The following is a 22,836-nucleotide window of genomic DNA, read 5'->3' on the forward strand; positions in this document are numbered from 1 at the left end:
TCACTGAGGGAAACATGGATTCCAACATGTACTGTGACATTCTGAAGCAGAACATGATGCCCTCCCTTCAGAAACTGGACCGAACGGCATGATAACGGCCCCAAACACATCGCCAAGATGACAACTGCCTTGCTGAGGAACCTGAAGGTGAAGGTGATGGAGTGGCCTAGCATTTCTCCAGACCTGAACCCTATTAAGCACCTGTGGTGATCCTCAAGCGGAAGGTGGAGAAGCGTCATGTGTCTAACATCCAGCAGCTCCTTGGAAGAGGATCCCAGCAACAACCTGTGTAGCTCTGGTGAACTCCATGCCCAGGAGGATTAAGGCAGTGCTAGATAACAATGGTGCTCACACAAAATATTGACACTTTGGACACAGTTTTGACATGTCCACTTAGGGTGTACTCACTTTTGTTGCCAGCTATTTTGACATTAATGGCTGTGTGTTGAGTTATTTTCAGAGGACAGTAAATATATACTGCTATATAAGCAGCACATTGACTACTCTAAAATATATCCAACTTTCATTTCTATAATATTGTCCCTTGAGAAGATATACTAAAATGTTTGCTGAAATGCGAGGGTGTATTCACTTTTGTGAGATACTGTAAGTAGTTTGAGAAGATGACACTATACCTGCTTAAACTTCAAGATCTTCTGAGTCCTCTAGTGCTTAAAGGGATAGTTCACTTTGAAATTAAATTTTGGTATGTTTTAGCTTACCTCAAGGCAAGGGCATCCAAGATGTAGGTGTCTTTGTTTCCGCAGTAGTTTCAATTTTGATATTTTTAGGTCAAACCGTTCTTGTCTGACAGTCATATCATGCAGGTCTATGGTCACCACCTCAAAGAGCATGCACAGAGTCCAAATTAAAACAATTCCCCATCGTCCAAATTAAACAATTCCCCATCGTAAGTACACATTGATGGCCTAAGACACGAAACGAGCGGTTTGTGTGAGAAAACGAACAGTATTTATATTGTTTTTACCTCTTATAACACAGCCACGTCCAAGTGATCTGAGGGCGTGAGCGCATCCTGGTGTGTGACGTGTGCGCAGACTGGTGCATAGATATATACACTAGGAAGCGCCCGCGCCCTCAGATCACTTGGACGTGGGTGTGTTATAAGAGGTATGACTGTCAGACAAGAACGGTTTGACCTAAAAATATTAAAATTGAAACTACTGCGGAAAAAAAGACACCTACATCTTGGATGCCCTTGAGGTAAGCTAAAACATACCAAAATTTAATTTCAAAGTGAACTATCCCTTTAACAGTGTTTTCAGAGCTAAAGAAATTAATTTAACTCTAAAAAAGGACATCAACTATGTGTGTAAAGTGACAGAAACATTGCACAATGCACCTTATCCGTAAATCCCGGAAAAACTTGTTTCCGTAAAACGCTTGTAAAACCATTGACCTGAAATTGAATGCACATCAGAATGTTTTTTTGGTAACACTTTACAATAATGTTTCATTTCTTAACATTAGTTAACTATATTAGTTTACATGAGCTAAGAATGAACAATACTTTTACAGGATTTATTAAATGTAGACCTCATCACATGTTTAACAAGGCAGTTCATTCTTAGTTCATGTTAACTAATATAGTTAGTTTTCGTTGACAGTTTTTACAGAAAACCAGGCGTGTGTCTGTATCCGTGCATGAGGTCTTAAAGTAGCCTAATATATCTGCTGTTGCTTGTCATTAATGTTAATCCAAAAAAAAGAGAAAATGACTTACTGCTCTTCACTGAATAACTTTAGTAGCTTCTAAAAAATCGTGATATCGCACACCCCTAAGTAATGCATTAACTAATGTTAACAAATGAGACCTTATTGTAAAGTGTCACCGATTTCTTGCATTGAATGTATTACTTAAGTTTTATGTAAGAATGGATTCATGAAATATTTACACAGTTTTTATGAATGACGCCAATTTTAGTTAGACATTTAATAAGTTCAGAAAGTATAACAATATATTACAAATAATATGTGACGGCATACTGGTCATTTTGTGTTATAGATAAATTATAAGATAGCATTATAAACTAAGAAAATGTTCATTCCAAAAAAATAACTTGTAAAACAGTAAAACATTAATATTTCTGGGTGTGAACATGCGGGTTTCTATAGAAGCTTGTTTCTGCCACGGAATAATAAAGAAAAAAAGTTAATTGTGACTATTTCTCTAGTTTATATTTGGCAATTATGACTATTTCTCAGAATTGTTAGAAAAGATATTAGAAAAACGAAAAAGATGGATTTTTAAGTTTTGCAATTTGCGAGATATAAAATTGCTTTTCAGACTTTTTGAGAAATAGTCAGAATTGTGACACTTGCAATTAAAAAAAGTTATTGCAAGTTAATAACTCACAATTCTGACTTTTTGCCCCTCGAAATCTCGAGTCTCTCGCAATTGCAAGAAAAAAAGGTTAAAATTTAGAGACAAAAAGTCGCAATTACCTTTTTAAATTTTTTATTCCGCGGCAGAAACAAGCTACCATAACTTTCAAAAATCAGCTCACGATTGCACATATCAGAAAAACAGAGTGCATTTATCTCAATAATGGTGCCGAATGAGCCGTTTAAAGCAGATGGACACCCAGATAGACAACACAAGAGCTGTGGACGTTACAGGCCAGGTACTGTATCTGACGAGAAAGCCAACGTGTGCTAAAACCACAAAGAGCCATGGAAACGTGGGCTTTTTGAGGGAAAGACAGAGAAAAGATGGCGAGCAGGGTGAGGAACATTGAAGAGCGTGAGGAATGGGTGTGTGCATGAACCTCTGAGGCCTTGCAGTATCTCCAGTTGTTTACGTCTCTGCGTGTGCACGCGTGAATCCGTAAGGGGCGTCACGTACATCACTAGTGCACTTAGATACCAATCCACACCATCCTATCTCGACTTCCACTTATGAATCCACGTCAACAAACAACACTGAGCGTGTTTAGCAGATGCTGTTTGGGTTAAAAGAAGGAAAGCAAAGATTATCCCAAGCAGTGGTGAATAGTGAAGTGAAGTTCTCGACGTGACAGAGAGAGTTTGTTTTAGCAGGCGCAGCCGGCGTGTCCCTCGGAGGAAGTGTCCTGCTGACTGGAGTCTTTATGGTTGGACGCCGGACCGTCTCCGTCCAGACTTTCAGTCATCTTGTCACATATCACGTCCACCAGACTCTCGAAAACCTGCTTCACATTGATGCTGTCTTTGGCGCTGGCCTCGAAAAACTGGAAACCTGCGGAGACGAGGAAAAAAGGCTAAACGCATAAGAGAAGGATGTGGTAGGAGAGGAAAGACTGAGGGAAAATATTATATCATACTTTAAGTACATTTATTTTAAGTAATTGTCATGACATGTTTTCATGATTAAATGTGGAGGAACATCGACATAGAAATAGTAATTATTTTCTAAAATGCAGTAATTATTATTATTAAACATTTATAAAATGTAGTCACGTTATATTTTTAATAAAATATTAAAAAATATACAATTATATGTTATTTTATATTTGTATGATATATATATATATATATATATATATATATATATATATATATATATATATATATACACACACACATATATACACATACATACATATATACATACATACATATATATATATATATATATATATATATATATATATATATATATATATATATATATACACACACACACACACACACACACAAAGATCCATGTATAATGTATTTAACTTATTTTAGTTTATTTATATACATAATATATTTAAAAATGTTAATCTTATTTATAAATCATATATCTTATTTATCAAACATTATTTAAGTGAAAGAGGGATAATTAATAAATAAAATAAAATGATAATTTGAAGAGAAAAAAACAACAACAACAAGGAATGAATAAATGAAAAGTTCTGGTTTTCCTGCATTGATTCAAATAAAGAAAGAAATATAGAAATAAAGAAATATTCACTGGTGACAGTAAATGTTTCTACTACATATACACTTATTTTTTTTAACATATATAGCTACATTTTCTCTAAAATTAAACGCATGAAGGCAGCATAAGTCATGAATAAAAATCATATTAAATAGGCAAAAAGGCTAAAACGTGCTTCCTCTCACCGAGTTCATGAGCCAGTCTCTGACTGTCCTCTGTTGGAATGAGTCTGTCATCTTCCAGGTCACACTTGTTGCCCACCAGTATCACCTGTGCATTATCCCACGAGTACGTCTTAATCTGTGTGGCCCTAAGAGCAATATGTGCATAACGGCAAGATTAAACTTTCTCAATACACATATAGGGTGAAGATGCACGCGTGTGTATCACTGACCAGTCCTGAACGGCGTTGAAGGAGTCCAGGTTTGTGATGTCGTACATTAGCAGAAAGCCCATGGCTCCTCTGTAATACGCTGTAGTGATGGTTCTGTAGCGCTCCTGTCCGGCTGTGTCCTAAACAACATAATCATTACAATTATCATAATTATACACGCATGGTCATTGGTCACAACATCCTGGGATGTGAGGCTGATGATGTGATAAATGGTCTTTGTAGTGTGATTACCCATGATGACCAGTAGATGGCAAACAAGAGTTGTTATTTTTCTGGAGTCACGTTTGGAGAGCACGTGTTGTATGATCATCCATTTGACATATTTTGTTTTTAAATCCTCATAATACTTAACCACATCGTTTTATGCACATCAAGACAACATCACCACCAATATTATATATTATATGTTAAGTCTTATTATATACAGACAGACAGACACAGAGACAGAGAAGAGTGCCTGTGACCCCACAGAGAATCAAATGGAAACAGCTGCACTTTCTGACATCCTGCCCTAATTATACAAACATTAGGGACACTTTCTATCCCCTTTTCAGAACCCATTCAGATCCCCTTTTTATTATGTTTATGTGTATGCATGTATGTCTGTATGTATGCATGTATGCATGTATGCATGTATGTATGTATATATATACCAATTGTTTTTATATAATTAATTTATTTTTATTGTATAGTGTTATGAATGCTTTAGCAATGTAACGATTTCTTTCACCATGCCAATAAAGCTATTTGAATCTTGAATCAGAGACAGACATACAAAGACAGACAGACAGACAGACACAGAGAGAGAGAGAGAGAGAGAGAGAGAGACACAGAGAGAGAGAGAGAGAGAGAGAGAGAGAGAGAGAGAGAGAGAGAGAGAGAGAGAGAGAGAGAGAGAGAGAGAGAGAGAGAGAGAGAGAGAGAGAGAGAGAGAGAGAGAGAGAGAGAGAGACGTCTGGTTCACTATCTTTGTGAGGACTCTCCATAGACTTAATGGTTTTTATACTGTACAAACTGTATATTCTATCTCCTTACACTAACCCGACCCCTAAACCTACCCATCACAAAAAACTTTCTGCATTTTTACATTTTCAAAAAAAAATAATTTAGTATGTTTATTAACCCATTTCCCTCGTGGGGAACGCTGGCTGGTCCCCACAATGGAGGTGATCTCAGGTTTTACTATCCTTGTGGGGACATTTGGTTCCCACAATGTAATATAAATCAAACGCACACACACACACACACACACACACACACACACACACACACACACACACACACACACACACACACACGGACACACACGGACTCATTCTTGTACATCTATCTTTATGAGGACATTCATTGACACAATGCAATCTCTAGCCGCTTACCCTAACCTTACCCATCACAACTAAGTGCCTAACCCGAACCCTTATCCTAAACCTACCCTTAACCTCATTATAAAGTCTTGACCCTCAAACAGGCCTTTAAAGGGGTCTCAGAAAGTGAAGACCGGCCAAAATGTCCTCACTTTACTCTCTTTGTCCTCACTTGAATGGAAGCTCAAACTGGTCCTCACAAAGATAGTTGTACAAGTACAAGCGCACGCACACACACACACACAGAGAGAGAGAGACAGATAGATAGATAGATAAATTAATGAATAAATGAAAAATCATTCAACCACGTTTAGGACTATTGGCCTGGGTTGGCACAGCAACTCTGCGTCATCTCTTAGAAACCTGCTATTGACCAAACAAAATTTGCATGAAGAGCCTTCCGATCATCAGAGAGGAAGGAGAGAACGGGTTGCCTCGGCAGCCAGTGGGTCACACAGGTTTACACGTGATCCATTAATGCTTGAGTGACAGACAGCAGAGATGAGCTCCAATGAGCAGTCAGGACAAAAAAAGCTGTAAGACTTGTCAGAATACAGAGCGGTGAAATAAAAAAGCTTGTGCCCTAATGAATATTTATTCAATAATTCAGCAAGCATAATTACTATTCTGTTCTTGCATAGAATAATTAATTATTACTACATAAAAGCCATACAGGTATAAAGGCCAAGACACACGAAACAAATGCAATGATTTTCTATCATACTAACTGTATGCTTTATGAATCATTGGCATGAATCATGGTCCAAAAGATCGTTCCACACACACATTTGTGAGTTTAAGTGTCCCACCACTCAATCAATATCTCCTTTTAGGATTTGAACACAAAACCTTTAATTTACCAGCCCAGATTTTCAACAACTAGCCTATTTCCATTTCTAAATTATGCATAAGAAATTGCAAAAATGCATTGCAAAAGAATTGTTCCAGCGCATTTGCAGAGCTCTTTCTTCCATACTCAAACTCGCTGTCATTCCAGTCCAGTCATGGATGACCGATGCAGAGGTTTTGCATGGCCAGGAGGAGCTTTTATCAGAAACTAACACACACAAGCCTTTTCTAGTTCTGGATCAGAGCCACAGCACACATTAAGACTAAATGCACTGCTGTGTGTGCAGCCATCCATTTCACATTCATCCCTAAAGAAAAGCTACTTCCATTTAGATTGGCAGTATTTAGAATAGCACGCTACTCTTTTCTACTCCATTACTATTTCTGCAATATATAGTAAGAACAGTATGCAAATGTTTTGTATGCATAAAATGCCTGGATGAACTACAGTATATGGTGGACAGAGCACTGTAGGAGATACTGTATCCCACAATGTACTGCACTCGACCCGAGTTGACCTTCATAGCAAGACGGATTAACGACAGATGTGATAACTAAGTGATATAAGCTGCATGATCAAACTGCCAAAAATTATGACGTTTTTACAAAGAATTGGATTAAAATTCAAATTATCCGTTTTTATGTTTGTGAGGTTATAACTCAATGACATTTACTCAATTAAACATGCATGAGTCATGTGATAAACATGTAGAATACTTAAGTATGCAGCAAGTAGTATGTACTGTCACATGTAGTATACTAGACTTGTTTTTATTGTTTTTAAATTTTTATTGATGTATAATGATATATAACTATTTCACATAGTAGTATTTAAAGTGCCCCTTTTATGTTTTTTTCAGATACTACCTTTCATGACGTGTGTAATACAGGTGTTTGTGAATGTAAATGGAAAAGTTTCTTTTCCGACATGCGCTGTAAGCGGTAGACCAATCACAACAGACTGTGCCACCTGACCAATCAGAGCAGAGTAGACCAATCACAACAGACTGTGCCACCTGACCAATCAGAGCAGAGTAGACCAATCACAACAGACTGTGCCATCTGACCAATCAGAGCAGAGTTGACCAATCACAAAAAACTAGGTCATCTGACCAATCAGAGCAGAGTAGACCAATCACAAAAAACTAGGTCATCTGACCAATCAGAGCAGAGTAGACCAATCACAACAGACTGGGTCATCTGACCAATCAGAGCAGAGTAGACCAATCACAACAGACTTGGTCATCTGACCAATCAGAGCAGACTAGAGTCACTAGACCAATCACAACAGACTGGGCATCTGACCAATCAGAGCAGAGTAGACCAATCACAACAGACTGGGCATCTGACCAATCAGAGCAGAGTAGACCAATCACAACAGACTTGGTCATCTGACCAATCAGAGCAGACTAGACCAATCACAACAGACTGAGCCATCTGACCAATCAGAGCAGACTAGACCAATCACAACAGACTGAGCCATCTGACCAATCAGAGCAGAGTAGACCAATCACAACAGACTGGGCATCTGACCAATCAGAGCAGAGTAGACCAATCACAACAGACTTGGTCATCTGACCAATCAGAGCAGACTAGACCAATCACAACAGACTTGGTCATCTGACCAATCAGAGCAGACTAGACCAATCACAACAGACTTGGTCATCTGACCAATCAGAGCAGACTAGACCAATCACAACAGACTGGGCATCTGACCAATCAGAGCAGAGTAGACCAATCACAACAGACTGGGCATCTGACCAATCAGAGCAGACTAGACCAATCACAACAGACTGAGCCATCTGACCAATCAGAGCAGAGTAGACCAATCACAACAGACTTGGTCATCTGACCAATCAGAGCAGACTAGACCAATCACAACAGACTGAGCCATCTGACCAATCAGAGCAGAGTAGACCAATCACAACAGACTGGGCATCTGACCAATCAGAGCAGAGTAGACCAATCACAACAGACTTGGTCATCTGACCAATCAGAGCAGAGTAGACCAATCACAACAGGGCTGCGTTCAGCCCCGACGAAAAGTTGCAAAACGTTATTTAAACGGAAACAGTGGTGCGTTGAACACCCTGTTCTGAAGACGCAAGAGTTGCAACTATGGCAGCTGAGAAGGCCATTCTTTGCGCTTGATGTTACAGTCACTGCCCTTGCCGTCCAGAATAAAAGAGAACATCCCAGTGGAGTGAAGGGATTTGTGGAAACTGTGGTTCCTAATTATTGTGATCCAACATTTGCCTAGCATTTCAGGATGAAAAGACAAACATGTCTTCTAATATCTTCAATTGTTGCGTATACCGAGCTGCAGCGGACACATTTGTAAACGACTTTACTTGGACCTATTGTGCGAAGCTGTCTCTTTAAAGCTGTCTCTTTTATACCACGTGGTTTATATACATGTTGCGGCTGATTGGGCTGACATTTTTGACACCCACCAAACAAGAGAAAATGTATCTCAAACCCTGTTGCACACCGTTTCCAGGAAACATGTCATTCAACCCGGAATCCGTAGCAAAAAGTTGCGCACCGGTTTGAGCTTGAACGTGCCCCAGACTGGGCCATCTGACCAATCAGAGCAGAGTAGCTCTTTTAGAAAGGAGGAGTTTATAAAGACTGAATCCTTTATCAAACCGACACTGAGAAAAAAAGGTGATGCTACAATGTATATTATAAGAAAATTAAAGTTTTTTTGACCTTGGAATCATGTAAACCTATTGTAGGAGACATCCAAACCAAACCTTTTAAAATAGCATAATAAGGCACTTTATTGTGCAGATAGCAGCACACTAGTACTCCAGCTAATCCGTAATTTGGAAATCATTGCAACATTTCTCCTGTGAAGGAGTTTTTGACTTCACTCCCACTCAAAGTACTGTACCAGCCAGCAACTGACATTACAGCACATCTACACACCCATCTGCAGCTGATAATTATGGCTTTCTGAGATGTTTTCTTTAATAAAACCAGTATTATCTGACCTTCAGTCCCGAGGCTAAATCTTAAAGCTCACATGCAAACAAAGCACATCACATTCAGATAGAAGAAACATTCTCAAAAGTCCCTGTTAGTCATTTTACAGCATATACTATTATCCTATAAGTCATGCATGATCCACTGAATCTTAAAGCTGATTTATACATGCATGCATGATTTGTAATATGCCAGTTACGCACTTTGACTTCACTCTTAAAAATAAAGGAACCATTTTTGGTTCCCCAAAGAACCTTTCAGTGAAGAGTTCTTAAAAGAACCATGTTTTTCTAAGTGTGAAGAACATTTTAATAATCTAAAAAATCTTTTTTTCACTATAAATAAACTTTTGTTTAATGGAAAGATTCCATGGATGTTAAAGGTTCTTCATAGAACCATCGATGCCAATAAAGAACCTTTACTTTTAGAATGTCCACGACTATTGCAGACACTTGTGATTAGGATTTTAAAAGCAATTTACAGAAATTGGACTTAGAAGGTGACTTCATAAGCAGATTTCATTCCTTTCCACAATCTTCTCAGGTTTGAACTATCAGCGAACTTGAACTTTAAATATAGTTTGAAGAGAATTTCTCCAATTACTGATCAGGTGATAATCAAACATACCCAGATTTGTAGTTTGATCCTCTTGTTGTTGCGAAAAACGGTTTTCACCTTAAAGTCGATGCCCACCGTGCTGACGAAGGCTGAAGTGAAGGAATCATCCGCGTAGCGAAACAAGAAGCTGGTTTTACCCACACTGCTGTTGCCGATGATGAGGAGTTTGAACATGTAGTCGAAGTTTTGGTCAGCTGCGTCTTTCTGTGACGGCTGGAGGTGTGAGTTGGCCACTGATGCCATCTGAAAGAGAGAAAAAGAGAAAGAGAAAAAAATTGAGAAATTCTTATTTCATTTAGAAGTTGCCTACAACTATTTAAATACATAAAACTATACGAAATTTGTTATTCCAAATTGTGTCATTTCAAGTCGACATGAAATCGACCCCATTTAATTTCTAAACACATGCAAGAACAACAACATACAGTCCAACATTTTTTCTTATCAAACGGTCTCACTGTTTCGGGTTGACTTCGAATAAATGACACATTCAGGTCTGAAAACGAATATCTGTTTACCCTCAGAGCACAACCTTCAGAACCAGCCATCTCCGCCGACAGGAGAGCCCAAACTAACAAGCAAACTCTTGGGAATGGAAACACAACCCCTCCACCCTTCAGCTGATCAATCAGACCCTCACGGCCCGTCTCCATCGCGACGGTCCGCTAAACAAAGCATGCAGACCCATTAACAGGCGCTCCGAACACCACTCCACTCCAGAGGTGGAGATGTTACAACAAAGAGGCCGACTGCCCACAGCAGCTATTGTCTGAAGCACACAAGAGCACTTGTTAGCTAGGATCTTTTTGAACTCATTTGCAGTAGTAATTTAGAACGGCAAGTTTGTGAGTTGGAGGGGCTGAAAGACTAATATTCATGCTCAGTTTCGCGGTTTTGTGTGAGAAGCTTGCAACTGGTCTGGTGGTTAATCCTAACGTTCAGATTACAGTGTACAGTAGGGTTGCAAAATCGTTGGGCAAGACAATAAGACACACTCGCGAGGTTTTGAAACATCTTCCTATTTTGAAAGGAAGCACAGAATGCATTAAGTGGATAGTTTACTCACAGCTTCTGATTTTAAAAAATATATAATAATACTTTTATTCAGCAAGGATGCATTAAATTGATCAAAAGTGACGCAGCACAACTGTTGTCAACATTGATGACAATCAGAAATGTTTCTTGAGCATCAAATCATATTAAAATGATTTCTGAAGGATCATGTGACACTGAAGACTGGAGTAATGATGCTGAAAATACAGCTTTACCATTACAGGAATTAATTACATTTTAAAATATATTCAAACAAAAACAGTTATTTTATAATGTAATAATATTTGCAATTTTTATCAAATAAATGCAGCCTTGGTGAACATAAGAGACTTCTTTCTAAAATATATAGATGTTTTAAATCTCACCAAACCCAAAATTGGACAATAATATAGAATTAAAGTGGAGACTGGGGTTGATGAAGTAAAACGATGGCAAAAAAGGCATCATTAAAAAACAAAAAACAAAAAAAAAAACATAAATGTAGCCTGTACGACTACAGTATTCAAAGTCTTTCTGAAACCAACAATGACATATTTCTTGTTAACTATCACTTTTAAAAAAAACACAATAACTTACAATAATATCTTTCAATTCACAATTATATGCATTTATATTTAAATGCAGATATTACATGCATACTTTTCTATTCAACGTCGTTTTAACTCGCTGTTACTGCCTTATTGTTCGAATGAACACTAAAGTTGAGTAAAACTGTGGTTTCTTAGGCCTTAAGCTCCCTAAAAGCCCTTGTCACATGCTGAGCATGTGCACTGGCTCCATGAGGCCTTCCAAAATTAAAACTGAAGCCAAAGACAAAGTCATTAAAAGGATTTTTTTTAAAATAATGAGACACTGGCGACCCAAATCCCCCTATAGCCGCTTTGATTTTATTTATTGTAATTTCTGCAGTTCAAAAGTGCATCTGTATGAAACCATTAAAACAGCAGCATAAAACAGATCTGATAAGGCGAACATTTGCTCAGCATTCATTTTACAGCTCAATTTAATAGTTTTATACCAAATGGCACTCAGCACAGCTCTCCGTCCATTAGTAAGAACACTGAATCCCATCCCAATTGTCCCATTAAGGAGACAAATCAATAGTGCTTATGCTATGGACTGTGTGGAACCCCATGCCCCCCAATTAACATTACGTTTTTCACATTAATAATAAAGACCCACAACCACAAGAAATATGGCATCATCTTCAACCATGTAATCCTTATTGAGGAAAATTGTACCACAGTTTTATTTGCACGGTTACAATTGCACAATTATGTAAGGGTCTTTGTGTCTAATTCGACGTTCAAAAGTTTCAGTATGATGTTCTGATAAACTATGCATAAACTATGAATAAATTATGCATCATATGCGCAAGGATACCAGAAAGGGATGTGATGTAACCATCCATAAAATAGGTCTACATGGAACAAATGCCATTTTCGCATTAACCAGAAGTTCATTCGCCAACAGGATGATTTAGACAGCTTTACAACTGGAGGAAAAAATATGCTTTAAGTAAAATACCAGTTTCACCTTTCTGCTTTAAACCTTATGTCTTGCCACATAGACTTCCATTGGATGTGTTTTACTACATGTAATTTGTACAGCATAAATGAACAACTCCATTTCAACGATCAGATCTCTCTGCAAAAACTCAGAGACCTGCAGGACCAAAATGCACCTCAGCTGGGTTGAATGTGCAATGGTTGGCTATAGATCAGTGATCTGTAACATCTGAGATTCCCCAGAGGGCCAAATGGTGTTTTGAGGGACGGGGTCTCTGGTTACCATGGTGCTGCTGATCTGTCTATTGATCGTCTGGCAGATGTCCACAACTGTGTTCCAGCATAATGGAATTAAACGGGACACAATTTGCTTTCATGCATTGCAGACAATCACAACTACAATTCATAAAATACATAAGCTAATATATGTAACTAAATAATGTGTTGTTTGATCCATGCATGCAGGAGGTTTACCATACAACAATAACAGCAATTAATAAATAATTTAAAAAATGAATACATAAATAAAGTGATTGATTAAATGAATGAAAAAGGAAATGGTATAAATCCTTCACCTCAACTTTCTTTTCAGCCTGTCCTTCCTAACAGAAAGAATACCATCATAACACTTTGATATACAGTAGCCTACCATAGTATTTACATGGTATTTTAAAGTACCTCGAAGGTAATTGCACCACGGTAAATGGATACTTGTTTTTGAAAGTGTTCTTGTGCTGCTAGACTGAACTCGAATCTTCACTCTCTGACGTTCTAAACTATTTTAAAGACCAACAATGACATAATCACCAAAAATGTAAACATTTCATATCCTGCACGAGCATGACCCAAAGTTCATGAAGCTGCTGTTGTTTTCCCATCCGGAGAAAGAGAAATGTTTGTATGAGGGTCAAAAAATAACTTTCAAACGCAAAGACTACATTGAATTGAGTTCCTACCTTCAGACGGGTAGTCGGCGCTTTAGCTCGTGCTCCGGTAAAGCCACCGGGACCTCCTCGCGTGGAAAAGCGTGTGTTACAAACTCTGTCGTCGTCGGTCGGTGTGTGTGTGTGTGTGTGTGTGTGTGACGGAGCTCCCGGATCTGAAGTGTGTACACAGCGGTTTCCAGCTCCGTCCTGAACAGCACCTCAGCTCTTTTTCTTCCTCTTTACACACTCTTTGTTTCGCAAATATATAGCCTTCTCTATATAGGAAATGTGAATATCTGTCTATATTTGAAGTTAATTTAAATTGAGGTAGCAAACAGGATGCGGACTTACAGTTCGTAGGAATATGAAAATGTAAGTAGGAAATAAATGGAAAATCCTTGGCTAAAAATAAAAAAGTCGATAGATAAATAGACAAGTAATAATGTAGGCTAATTGTTTTTATTTGTTAATAAATAATCTTTCATTCAATTGCCTAGGGTGTAAAAACACTTCATTTCCCAGGATGCCATTACTTCCTGTAGGTTGTCAATTAATATCAAATCCTAACTCATGAAATGCAAATCTAGTTTCATTGATATCACATTGGCACTGGTTGAGTCATAATTACACACGTTATGTTTTTGTGAATATGGCATCCTTCAATAAATCTCTTCCTTATTGTTTATGTCACCCAAGTCTTTTTAGCATTTATGTTTTGCAAGTGTCTGTTTTGTCAATTCTAACTAGCGTTTACTGTGTAAGCGTCAGAATGTCACATATTTGTAGCCACATCCATTTTATTTTATTTAAAAACTCAACTTGAGCTAAACACAGCAGTTGTCAAGTGAACTGATGTTTGTTCAGGGTCAATCCAAATAATAAAACAATTTCTGTCAGTTGGCTTTCTAAAAACACACACACACTTTTAAATTAAAAGTAAAAATATGATTAATAAACTGTTTTAAAAACTAAAGATTAAAAAGAATCAACACATCTTCACAGCAAAGGCTTGAATATGCCAAATCCAAATCCATCTTCAACAGCTCTCTTTTCCATATCCACTGTCATAACAGGAAATTTACTTTGCTGTTCAAACAATACGTTTACAAAGATGATCAAAGGTTCATTTACTGTACATTTGTTTTTCCATAGAGTTCAATTGCCATTTTAGTGTCATTCAAATACAGAAATATATAAACAGCATTTTATGATTGTCAATCCTAAAGTTGGTCCTCTCATTTCCACAAACAGCCCTCTAGTGGGAAAATACAAGTATTGTTCACATTGTGAAGCATAAAGGCAAAAACAGAGAAGAATTATAGTACATACTTGACCAAAACACATTCTTTAAGCAATCATAAACAGCTATATTATCAATGAAGTGTTTATTATAAACAAAATATTCAGTGCAATTACCCACTTTGAAACATTTTAAAGTAGGGAGAAATACTGTGAACAATGAACATCCATAATAATATAATTTAATATGGCTGGGCATCTATATATAATAAAGAAACGAAAAATATACTGTGAAAGCAGTTCACAAGAATTATGCCTTATATATATATATATATATATATAATTTTTTTTGGTAACACTTTACAATAAGATTTCATTTGTTAACATTTGATTACATTAGTTAACACCACATTTATTAATATTGGTTAATTTGAACATTTAGTGATACATTATTAAGATCAAAAGTTTTATCTGTTAATATTTAATAGACCTGATCTGACATAAACTAACAATGAACAGTTGTATTTTTATTAACTAAAGTTAACAAAGATTGACAAATGATGTAACAAATGTATTGCTCATTGTTAGTTAATGCATAAAAAAATAAAAATAAAAATAAAAATCACAAAAAATTGTCACAAACACACTTTAGTTCAATGCAAAAAAGAAGGCAAAAGGTTTTAGCCTGCCTTTCATTTAAAGTGAAGAACTTATGGCAGAAGAGTATTATTATTTTAATTCAATTTCCTACAACTCAGTTTATTATTATACATTATAATTAAAAGAATAATATTCTAGTGTGAATGGAAAATAGACTGAAACCCAGTCAAAAATAGAAATGCACTAAAAAGAGATCTGACTCCACTTTTAGGGACAGTGTGAATGCAAAATCAACTGGGCACCTTTTCACTCGTTTCACTTTTGGGTCTGAATTTGTTTCTTTTAACCTTAAAGAAAACTAAACACTCTTGTTGTATAAAAACTAGAAGCATTATTGTTATACAAAACAGTTTGACAAAATAAAAGCGAACAGACACAGGATAATTCATTAAAAATATCTGTCTGTCTGTACTCTCTCATACTCATATAGTTCCCAAATGGAGGGCCAGGTAAATGAGATTGATGGTGGTGGAGACAAAGCCTATGAGGTTACAGAGGTTAGACAGACCATGGTAGTGATAGAAGGTAGATCTGTGCTCCTTGTATTTGGGGTCCTGCTCGCGCAGTTTGAGGTATCCTTCCTTGTTGGCGCTCATACCCACCTGAGCTCCCAGCCCATGTTCCTTCTCGATCTCCTGCATGACCAGCATGCTCTCTGTGGCAGACGGACCGAACCACTGTGCGTTCAGACCGGCCATGATCACGGCCACAAAAAACAGACTCATCTGTTGGGAATATTAAAAGAGCGCGTGAGAGAGGCATGATAGTGGGGGAAAATTAATGCATAAAGTTTTGACGGGTCACCTGTATGCCCTCGTGCCAGTCCAGCAGTTCTCTGGGATGGTACACGGCATATATGGCCAGATTGACTGCGTTACCGCCCAGCAGACAGTAGAAATAAAACGGGAACAACTTGCTTTGCACGAGACCGAACGTGTGCATGGATACCTGGGTGAACAGCACAAAACCTGAGGGTGAGAAATGGAATTAGGATCATATGGCATGTTTTATGACAGCATAATTGAAGCATAATTAATTGAAAGTAACTTAATACTTGTGTACATTAATTTACCTGCTATGAAAGACACCCACACCTGCATTCCCCAGGTGAACGAAATCACCAGAAGGTGAAGCACTTTCATAAAGTCAGTTGGGTCTCCCTCAGTAGCCATAATTAACTTCTGAAAACTAAAGTGAAAATCAATCAATCAATAATCAGCACACATAAAGATGCAGTCTCTCTCTCTCTCTCTCTTAATATATATATATATATATATACACACCATCACACACTCATATACATTCATATATGTGTGTATACAAAACTGCTCTTATCTATGGAGAACATTTTGACACACTTTGAATGTAGGCTACGTTATGTGTATGCATGCAAGTGTAATTATATATATATATATATATATATATATATATATATATATATATATATATATATATATATATATATATATATATATATACACACACACTTGCATGCATGCATTCAAAGTGTGTCAAAATGTTCTCCATAGATAAGAGCAGTTTTGTGCTGGACTGATATTGATAAGATGAGAACAACATGCAATTGCAATACACAGCCTGTAGTCTTTTAGCATGTGAACCTTAGCGATGATCCTGATCGCTTGTGTTTTTGGATCCACCAAATTCACATCGGTTTACCTTCTGTCCCGTTAATAGAGGAATGACAACAGCACGTTTCGAGACTTCCGTGATGGTCGTTCACGAAATTTCTCTGTTACTTACGCAAGCATGAAACACTGAAGCAATTTCCTTCTCAGGGTAAATCATGTCCATTCATAAAAAATACATACCCGATTTTTTTTAGTCTTTTTATGCAGGTCTTTCTATATTAATCCGTTTCGAAGAAACCTGTCTTGTCTTGTCTTGTCTTGTCTTGTCTTCTATACAAGATTTCTGCTGCTCCTGTTTGTTCGATTATCACACCTAACTTGTTAGTCCCGCCTCCATAACGACAACATCCAATCGCTCTGTTTTTCAAATACATGGACGTAGTTCATCCAATAACGCTCTATTATTCAAATGTGAGGACGCATATCATCCAATCATGATGCAAGGAGCTGCTTGTCTTTCTAATGCCCACCCAAAATTGGGACAAATTAACAGATAACTAACATAAAATCATCAAAACTTTGGGTTATAACACTGACTCTATAATACTATAATATGTATTAATATTTTTCATACTTTAAGTTTTTCAGCTTTAGTAATTGTATTATGCTTTTTGTTTGTGCTAAGTTTAGATGCCAAGTTAACATATCGAATTTTCTTTAAAAAAAAAAATTAAATTGAGTTTTTTCATCATTTTGTGTCATTTTATTTCAGCTTTATTTAAATTAGTCAACAATTTCAACACTGATAATAGGCTACTAAAAACATGAAAAGTATTTGTTTTGTTAGGAGTTTATTGATCGAGATGTATACGGAATATGGCTTGGTAACATCAAACTCAATCTACTAATATAAAATAAGTCAAACATAAAATGAATTAAACATTCAACACATCTTTTTTTTATATATATATATAAGAGTATAATAAATAAAAATGCTTTTGATAATGCTATAGATTGTTGATCTAAAACACTCAATAACAGTTTGTTGCCGTTCTGGTGTTTAAAGGAGAAGTTCACTTTTAAAATGAAAATTCTGTCATCATATAATCACCCTCATGTTGTTTCAAACCTGTATGAATTTCTTTCTTCTGCTGAACAGAAAGGAAGATATTTAGAAGAATATCAGTAACCAGGCAGTTTTTGGGTCCCATTGACTTCCATAGTATATTTCTTTCCTACAATGGAAGTCAATGGGACCCAAAAACTGCCTGGTTACTGATATTCTTCTAAATATCTTCCTTTCTGTTCAGCAGAAGAAAGAAATTCATACAGGTTTGAAACAACATGAGGGTGATTATATGATGACAGAATTTTCTTTTTAAAAGTGAACTTCTCCTTTAATGGTTGGAGTCAGAGCTGATCCTCATTTTAAGAGCATAAAAGGCGAATTGTTTGGTAATATTAATAACTATAATAAGTATGCACACATAAAACGCACACAATGTATTAGACTGAATTTTTTGCGTTGTTTGTTTTTGCTCGGAATGTCGAGTCATGTTGTAGTTCCGGTGTCCCTCGGTAGAGGGCGCTCCGCTCCGGGCTCAGGTCTGAGCCGCTCCTGAACTCCTGTGACCGGGCGGAAGTGAACCGGATCCCTTGTTTATCCCAGGCAGTGTGTGTGCTGTTGTTCTCCGAGCGAGAGTCGCCTGACGTTAAGCGCAGTTTTGGTGAGGGATTTGTTTTTCACCGAAGGCATAATGTCTTATTTAAATGCTCGTATATATCGCGGGAGTTTTACCCATATGGTTTTGCTCGGGTTTTCATTGTATTTGCAGTTTACTGATTGTGTTTTGTTTGTTTTTCTGTTATATGTTGCCTTACTTAAAACTCTTGAGATCTTCGAGCACCTCTAAATATCACAAAACTGTAAAATGCGAATAACAAAAGAAACATTAGAAACATCCCAGCTAGAAATGCATCAGTTTGAATATTATTTGTCTCTTCATTTGGGCAGTTTTAAGACCTGTTGAGACAGCTAGCGTGATTTAATATGTTGCCATTAAGAATGTAGATTAATTTTACATTACTTTTAGATGCTGAATGTCATTACATGAAGGTTAGCATGATCTGTGTTTATTGTAAACCTCAAGGCTGTTGCTTCTGTTTATTGTTCATATATGACACAAGCAGCGCCTTCATGTTTCATAAACATTAAAATGAAAACTATCATTGATCCAATTTTGTTTGTGCTTGTCAACATGTATAATTTCCCCTCCTTGAAGCTTTTGACAAGATGGGACGCAGAAAGTCCAAGAGAAAACCTCCTCCTAAGAAAAAGATGACGGGAAACCTGGACACCCAGTTTACCTGCCCCTTCTGTAACCACGAGAAATCATGTGACGTCAAGATGTAAGAATACTAGAATACTCTTTAGACTTGCATAGAACAAAACAATCTCTAACACACAACCATTTTACTTCATTCCAGGGAAAGGAGTCGAAACACGGGGATAATATCATGTACTGTGTGTCTAGAAGAATTCCAGACACCAATAACCTGTATCCTTCTCAAAATCAGTTTGAAAAGACATGTGCATGTGAATTATTAAGAGTGTGATGATGAATGTTATTAAAGTGATGTTGTTCTTGTCCTTAAACACCCTCTCAGATCTCTCGGAGCCCGTGGACGTGTACAGTGATTGGATAGATGCTTGTGAAGCAGCCAATCAGTAGTTTTCCTGGGTCAAATGTCACAGACGACCAAATTATGCTTTATGTTTGTTTTTTTTGTTTGTTTTTTTTTTAACCCCATGTAATGATTCACTGTAATGATTTTGCTTGAGAATGATCTAATATAGCCACAGATGAAGGTTCAGGAAACATTGAGATCGTGGTTTAAAATCCAGCCTTTTCCCTTTTGTTTAGTTTTACAGAAATGCTGAGAAAATGCAAGGGATGTCATTCATTTAATTCAGCCATTTTTCTTTTCATTAGTTTCTAATCTTTTAGTTGTTACAATTTAGGTTTTTATAAGACCATTTAGTGTCAATAAATGTCTTGCATATTCTCTCTTGTGGAAAACTGTGGTCTGTTTCTGTTGTTTTTGAATCACTTAAGAACTAAAAACGGAAAACTTTTTGGCTGTTCATTTACACGACAACAGCGTTTTGGGGCCTGAAAACGTAATCTTTTGGAAACGGTTTCAAAGGGGAAGGTTTTTTTTTTTTTTTAAACGATACTGTTATCATCTCTGTGTAAACTACAAAAACACACATCTGTGAAAATGGTGAGGTCATGTGTATTAGGCCTACGGTGCATTGTTTCTTTACAAAGTTACACCGCCATCTACTGGCCTGGAGTGAATACAGTGTTTTTAGTCGTTTTCATGGATCTGTTTGAATAGGGATCACTTTGACAAAGTTGTCGTCTGAAAGTGAAAAAAGAAAAACCTTTCTGTTTTTAGTACATTGTTTTCGTGTAAACATATCCTCATTTAAGAGGCCATTTTCAACTAAAAACTTAAAACTTTTTAATGCATTTTGGCCATTCATTTACACAACAGCGGTGTTTTGTGGCCTGAAAACACAAACTTTTGGAAACTGGTTTCAAAGTGCAAGTTTTTGAAAACTATATACCGCTATAGTATAAACTACAAAAACATGAATCTGTGAAAATGGTGACGTTATGTGTATTACTTGTTCAGCCTATAGGCGTGTTGTTTCTTTATAAAGTTACGTCGCCATCTACTGGCCTGGCATACAGCATTTTTATTCGTTCTCGCGGATCTGTGTGAATGGGATCGTTTTGACCGTCGTTTGTACGCGAAAAAAAATGCAAAGGAAAAACTTTTCCGTTTTTAGTACATTGTTTTTGTGTACACGTATCCTAAATTGTAATGTCTGTACTGTTACAAAGATTTCAGTTTTTATCAAGTATTCATATAAATAGAAAATAAAGACAAGTTATTTGAAAATAGTGATTTATTTGTTTTTTCACTTGCTAAGCCTCATATAAATAAAGACATTTGAAGCATTGATGCAAGAGGGACACGCTTTATCACCTGTGAGAAACAAAATAAAGATTCACTGTTTTATGATGATCTTGTGTTCTGCTGTTTCCAGCAGAAATGCAAAACAACGACATTCCTTAACACACACAACGCTTTGATATATAAAAGTCTCTAACACGTTTAAAAATGTCATGAGGGAGAAATATAGTCATGTCTTAACAATTTATAGTCGTTCATAAGCTAAATATATTAACTCTGCACATTGTTATTATTTCGTATATAGAATGGTCTCACAAACATCTTATATCGAGTTAATTTTGCATAAATATAATGCCTCTCACATGATTGGTCGCTTTGATCATTGAGTGTCAGGTTTGACAGGCTGAAAAACAGTCACGCTTGAATATATGCAAGTTTATTGAATCATTTTGCATTAGAGCATATAGCCTCAGGGAGTGACAGTCATTCCTTTCAAAAGTGCAATTTAAGTAATTCTGGTTCATTTGGTTCACATGATTTTTCACAGTATGCTTTGGTAATCAAAAACTGCTTTTCAACAGCCCTCTTTAACAGTAGTTTGTCAATTCGCTCTGTCTATTTACTTTTGTAACGGATAAACTGAATAAAAAATATGCTCAGAAATATTTTTTCCCCAAATCCTCCCAATAAACAGTCATTATACTAGCTTAATTATTAAGATATATTAACAATTACACTTTCAATCTTTAGCCTGGGGATATGCTATTCTAAACTATGAAAGACATATACTTTTTACTTCATTCACTTAATACGTTAAATTTCCAATTATAATTGCTAGCTGTACTTTAAGATTAAAGTCCCCCTGTGGTGAAAATCGAGCTTTATATGTTGTTTATACATCTATGTGGTGTTTTTAAAATGCTTTAACACAAACCCTGTGTAAATTCATGAGTCAACACCATTGCTGAGTATTTTCTCCTTAAAACTGCAGTGAACAAGACAGTGCTGGGGTTCGGACGACACAAACTACCTCGTAACCAATCAGATCAACGAGTGGATCTTTGAGCTGCTGTGAGTGAGTGGAGGCGGGACTCATTAGCATATACATAGAACCGCGTATACTAAATAAGGCAAGGGTGTAGAGTTACATTCAAGCTATTTTAAGGCATGAAGGCTTTCTTTTTTAAAGGAAAAAACGTTTAAATATGTCATTTTGGTGATCAAAGGTGAGTTTTAAGGGATACAATTATTGACTACAGGGGGACTTTAAAGTAAGTTTCCTCTCAATTTTCTTAGTAGTGATAACTATGAATCAAGAAGCTTAATGTGGTTACCTCAGCAAGACATGCTCCTGGATCAACATCCATCTTAGTCCCTGAATAACGTTCCTGTCAGTGAATCTGCGTTTAGGGCAGGGGGTGTCCAAACACTGTCCAGCACAGTTTAGCTCCAGCTTTAGCCTCAACACACCAGCCTGGAAGTTTCCAGTATGTCTAGTAAGACTTTGATTATCTGGTTCAGGTGTGTTTGATTAGGATTGGAGCTGAACTCTGCGGGACAGTGACCCTCCAAGAGCAGGATTGGACACCCCTGGGAGGGCAAGGCTCTGAAACTCCTGAAAACTCCCTATTAAACACATCTGAACCAGCTAGTCAACACATTCAGAATTACTTGAAAACTGCAGGCAGATTGTAGGAGCAGGGTACGGTATTACCAACCAACCTCTGATTTAAAGG

The 22,836-nt window shown here is 36.9% G+C and overlaps 3 protein-coding genes across 5 annotated transcripts; 1 reads left to right on the top strand and 2 right to left on the bottom strand.

Annotated features, from left to right (window-relative positions):
• Nucleotides 1–1,906: 1,906 nt before the first annotated feature.
• Nucleotides 1,907–13,828, bottom strand: rab3db (RAB3D, member RAS oncogene family, b). Of its 2 annotated transcripts, none has more exons than XM_079892623.1 (6): nucleotides 13,656–13,828; nucleotides 10,148–10,381; nucleotides 4,320–4,438; nucleotides 4,111–4,235; nucleotides 2,650–3,238; nucleotides 1,907–2,146 (listed from the first exon to the last, which is right to left on the bottom strand). In XM_079892623.1, the coding sequence occupies exons 2-5, from the start codon at nucleotides 10,379–10,381 to the stop codon at nucleotides 3,054–3,056; spliced, it is 663 nt and encodes a 220-aa protein (XP_079748749.1). In that variant the 5' UTR covers nucleotides 13,656–13,828; the 3' UTR covers nucleotides 1,907–2,146; nucleotides 2,650–3,053. The 2 variants fall into 2 exon arrangements, with proteins under 2 accessions (XP_079748749.1, XP_079748748.1); XM_079892622.1 differs by having other exon boundaries at nucleotides 1,944–2,146; nucleotides 2,505–3,238.
• A 1,387-nt stretch (nucleotides 13,829–15,215) lies between these two features.
• Nucleotides 15,216–22,583, bottom strand: tmem205 (transmembrane protein 205). 2 transcript variants are annotated; one of them, XM_079864989.1, is made up of 4 exons: nucleotides 22,435–22,583; nucleotides 16,597–16,712; nucleotides 16,329–16,492; nucleotides 15,216–16,249 (listed from the first exon to the last, which is right to left on the bottom strand). In XM_079864989.1, the coding sequence occupies exons 1-4, from the start codon at nucleotides 22,461–22,463 to the stop codon at nucleotides 15,947–15,949; spliced, it is 612 nt and encodes a 203-aa protein (XP_079721115.1). In that variant the 5' UTR covers nucleotides 22,464–22,583; the 3' UTR covers nucleotides 15,216–15,946. The 2 variants fall into 2 exon arrangements, with proteins under 2 accessions (XP_079721115.1, XP_079721116.1); XM_079864990.1 differs by lacking the exon at nucleotides 22,435–22,583 and adding an exon at nucleotides 17,354–17,516.
• Nucleotides 18,728–20,329, top strand: elof1 (elongation factor 1). Its single transcript, XM_079865022.1, has 4 exons — nucleotides 18,728–18,840; nucleotides 19,396–19,522; nucleotides 19,601–19,671; nucleotides 19,781–20,329. The coding sequence occupies exons 2-4, from the start codon at nucleotides 19,407–19,409 to the stop codon at nucleotides 19,843–19,845; spliced, it is 252 nt and encodes an 83-aa protein (XP_079721148.1). The 5' UTR covers nucleotides 18,728–18,840; nucleotides 19,396–19,406; the 3' UTR covers nucleotides 19,846–20,329.
• Nucleotides 22,584–22,836: the final 253 nt, after the last annotated feature.

This window comes from Squalius cephalus (assembly GCF_949319135.1).
Source record: "Squalius cephalus genome assembly, chromosome: 1".
Lineage (NCBI taxonomy): Eukaryota > Metazoa > Chordata > Actinopteri > Cypriniformes > Leuciscidae > Squalius > Squalius cephalus.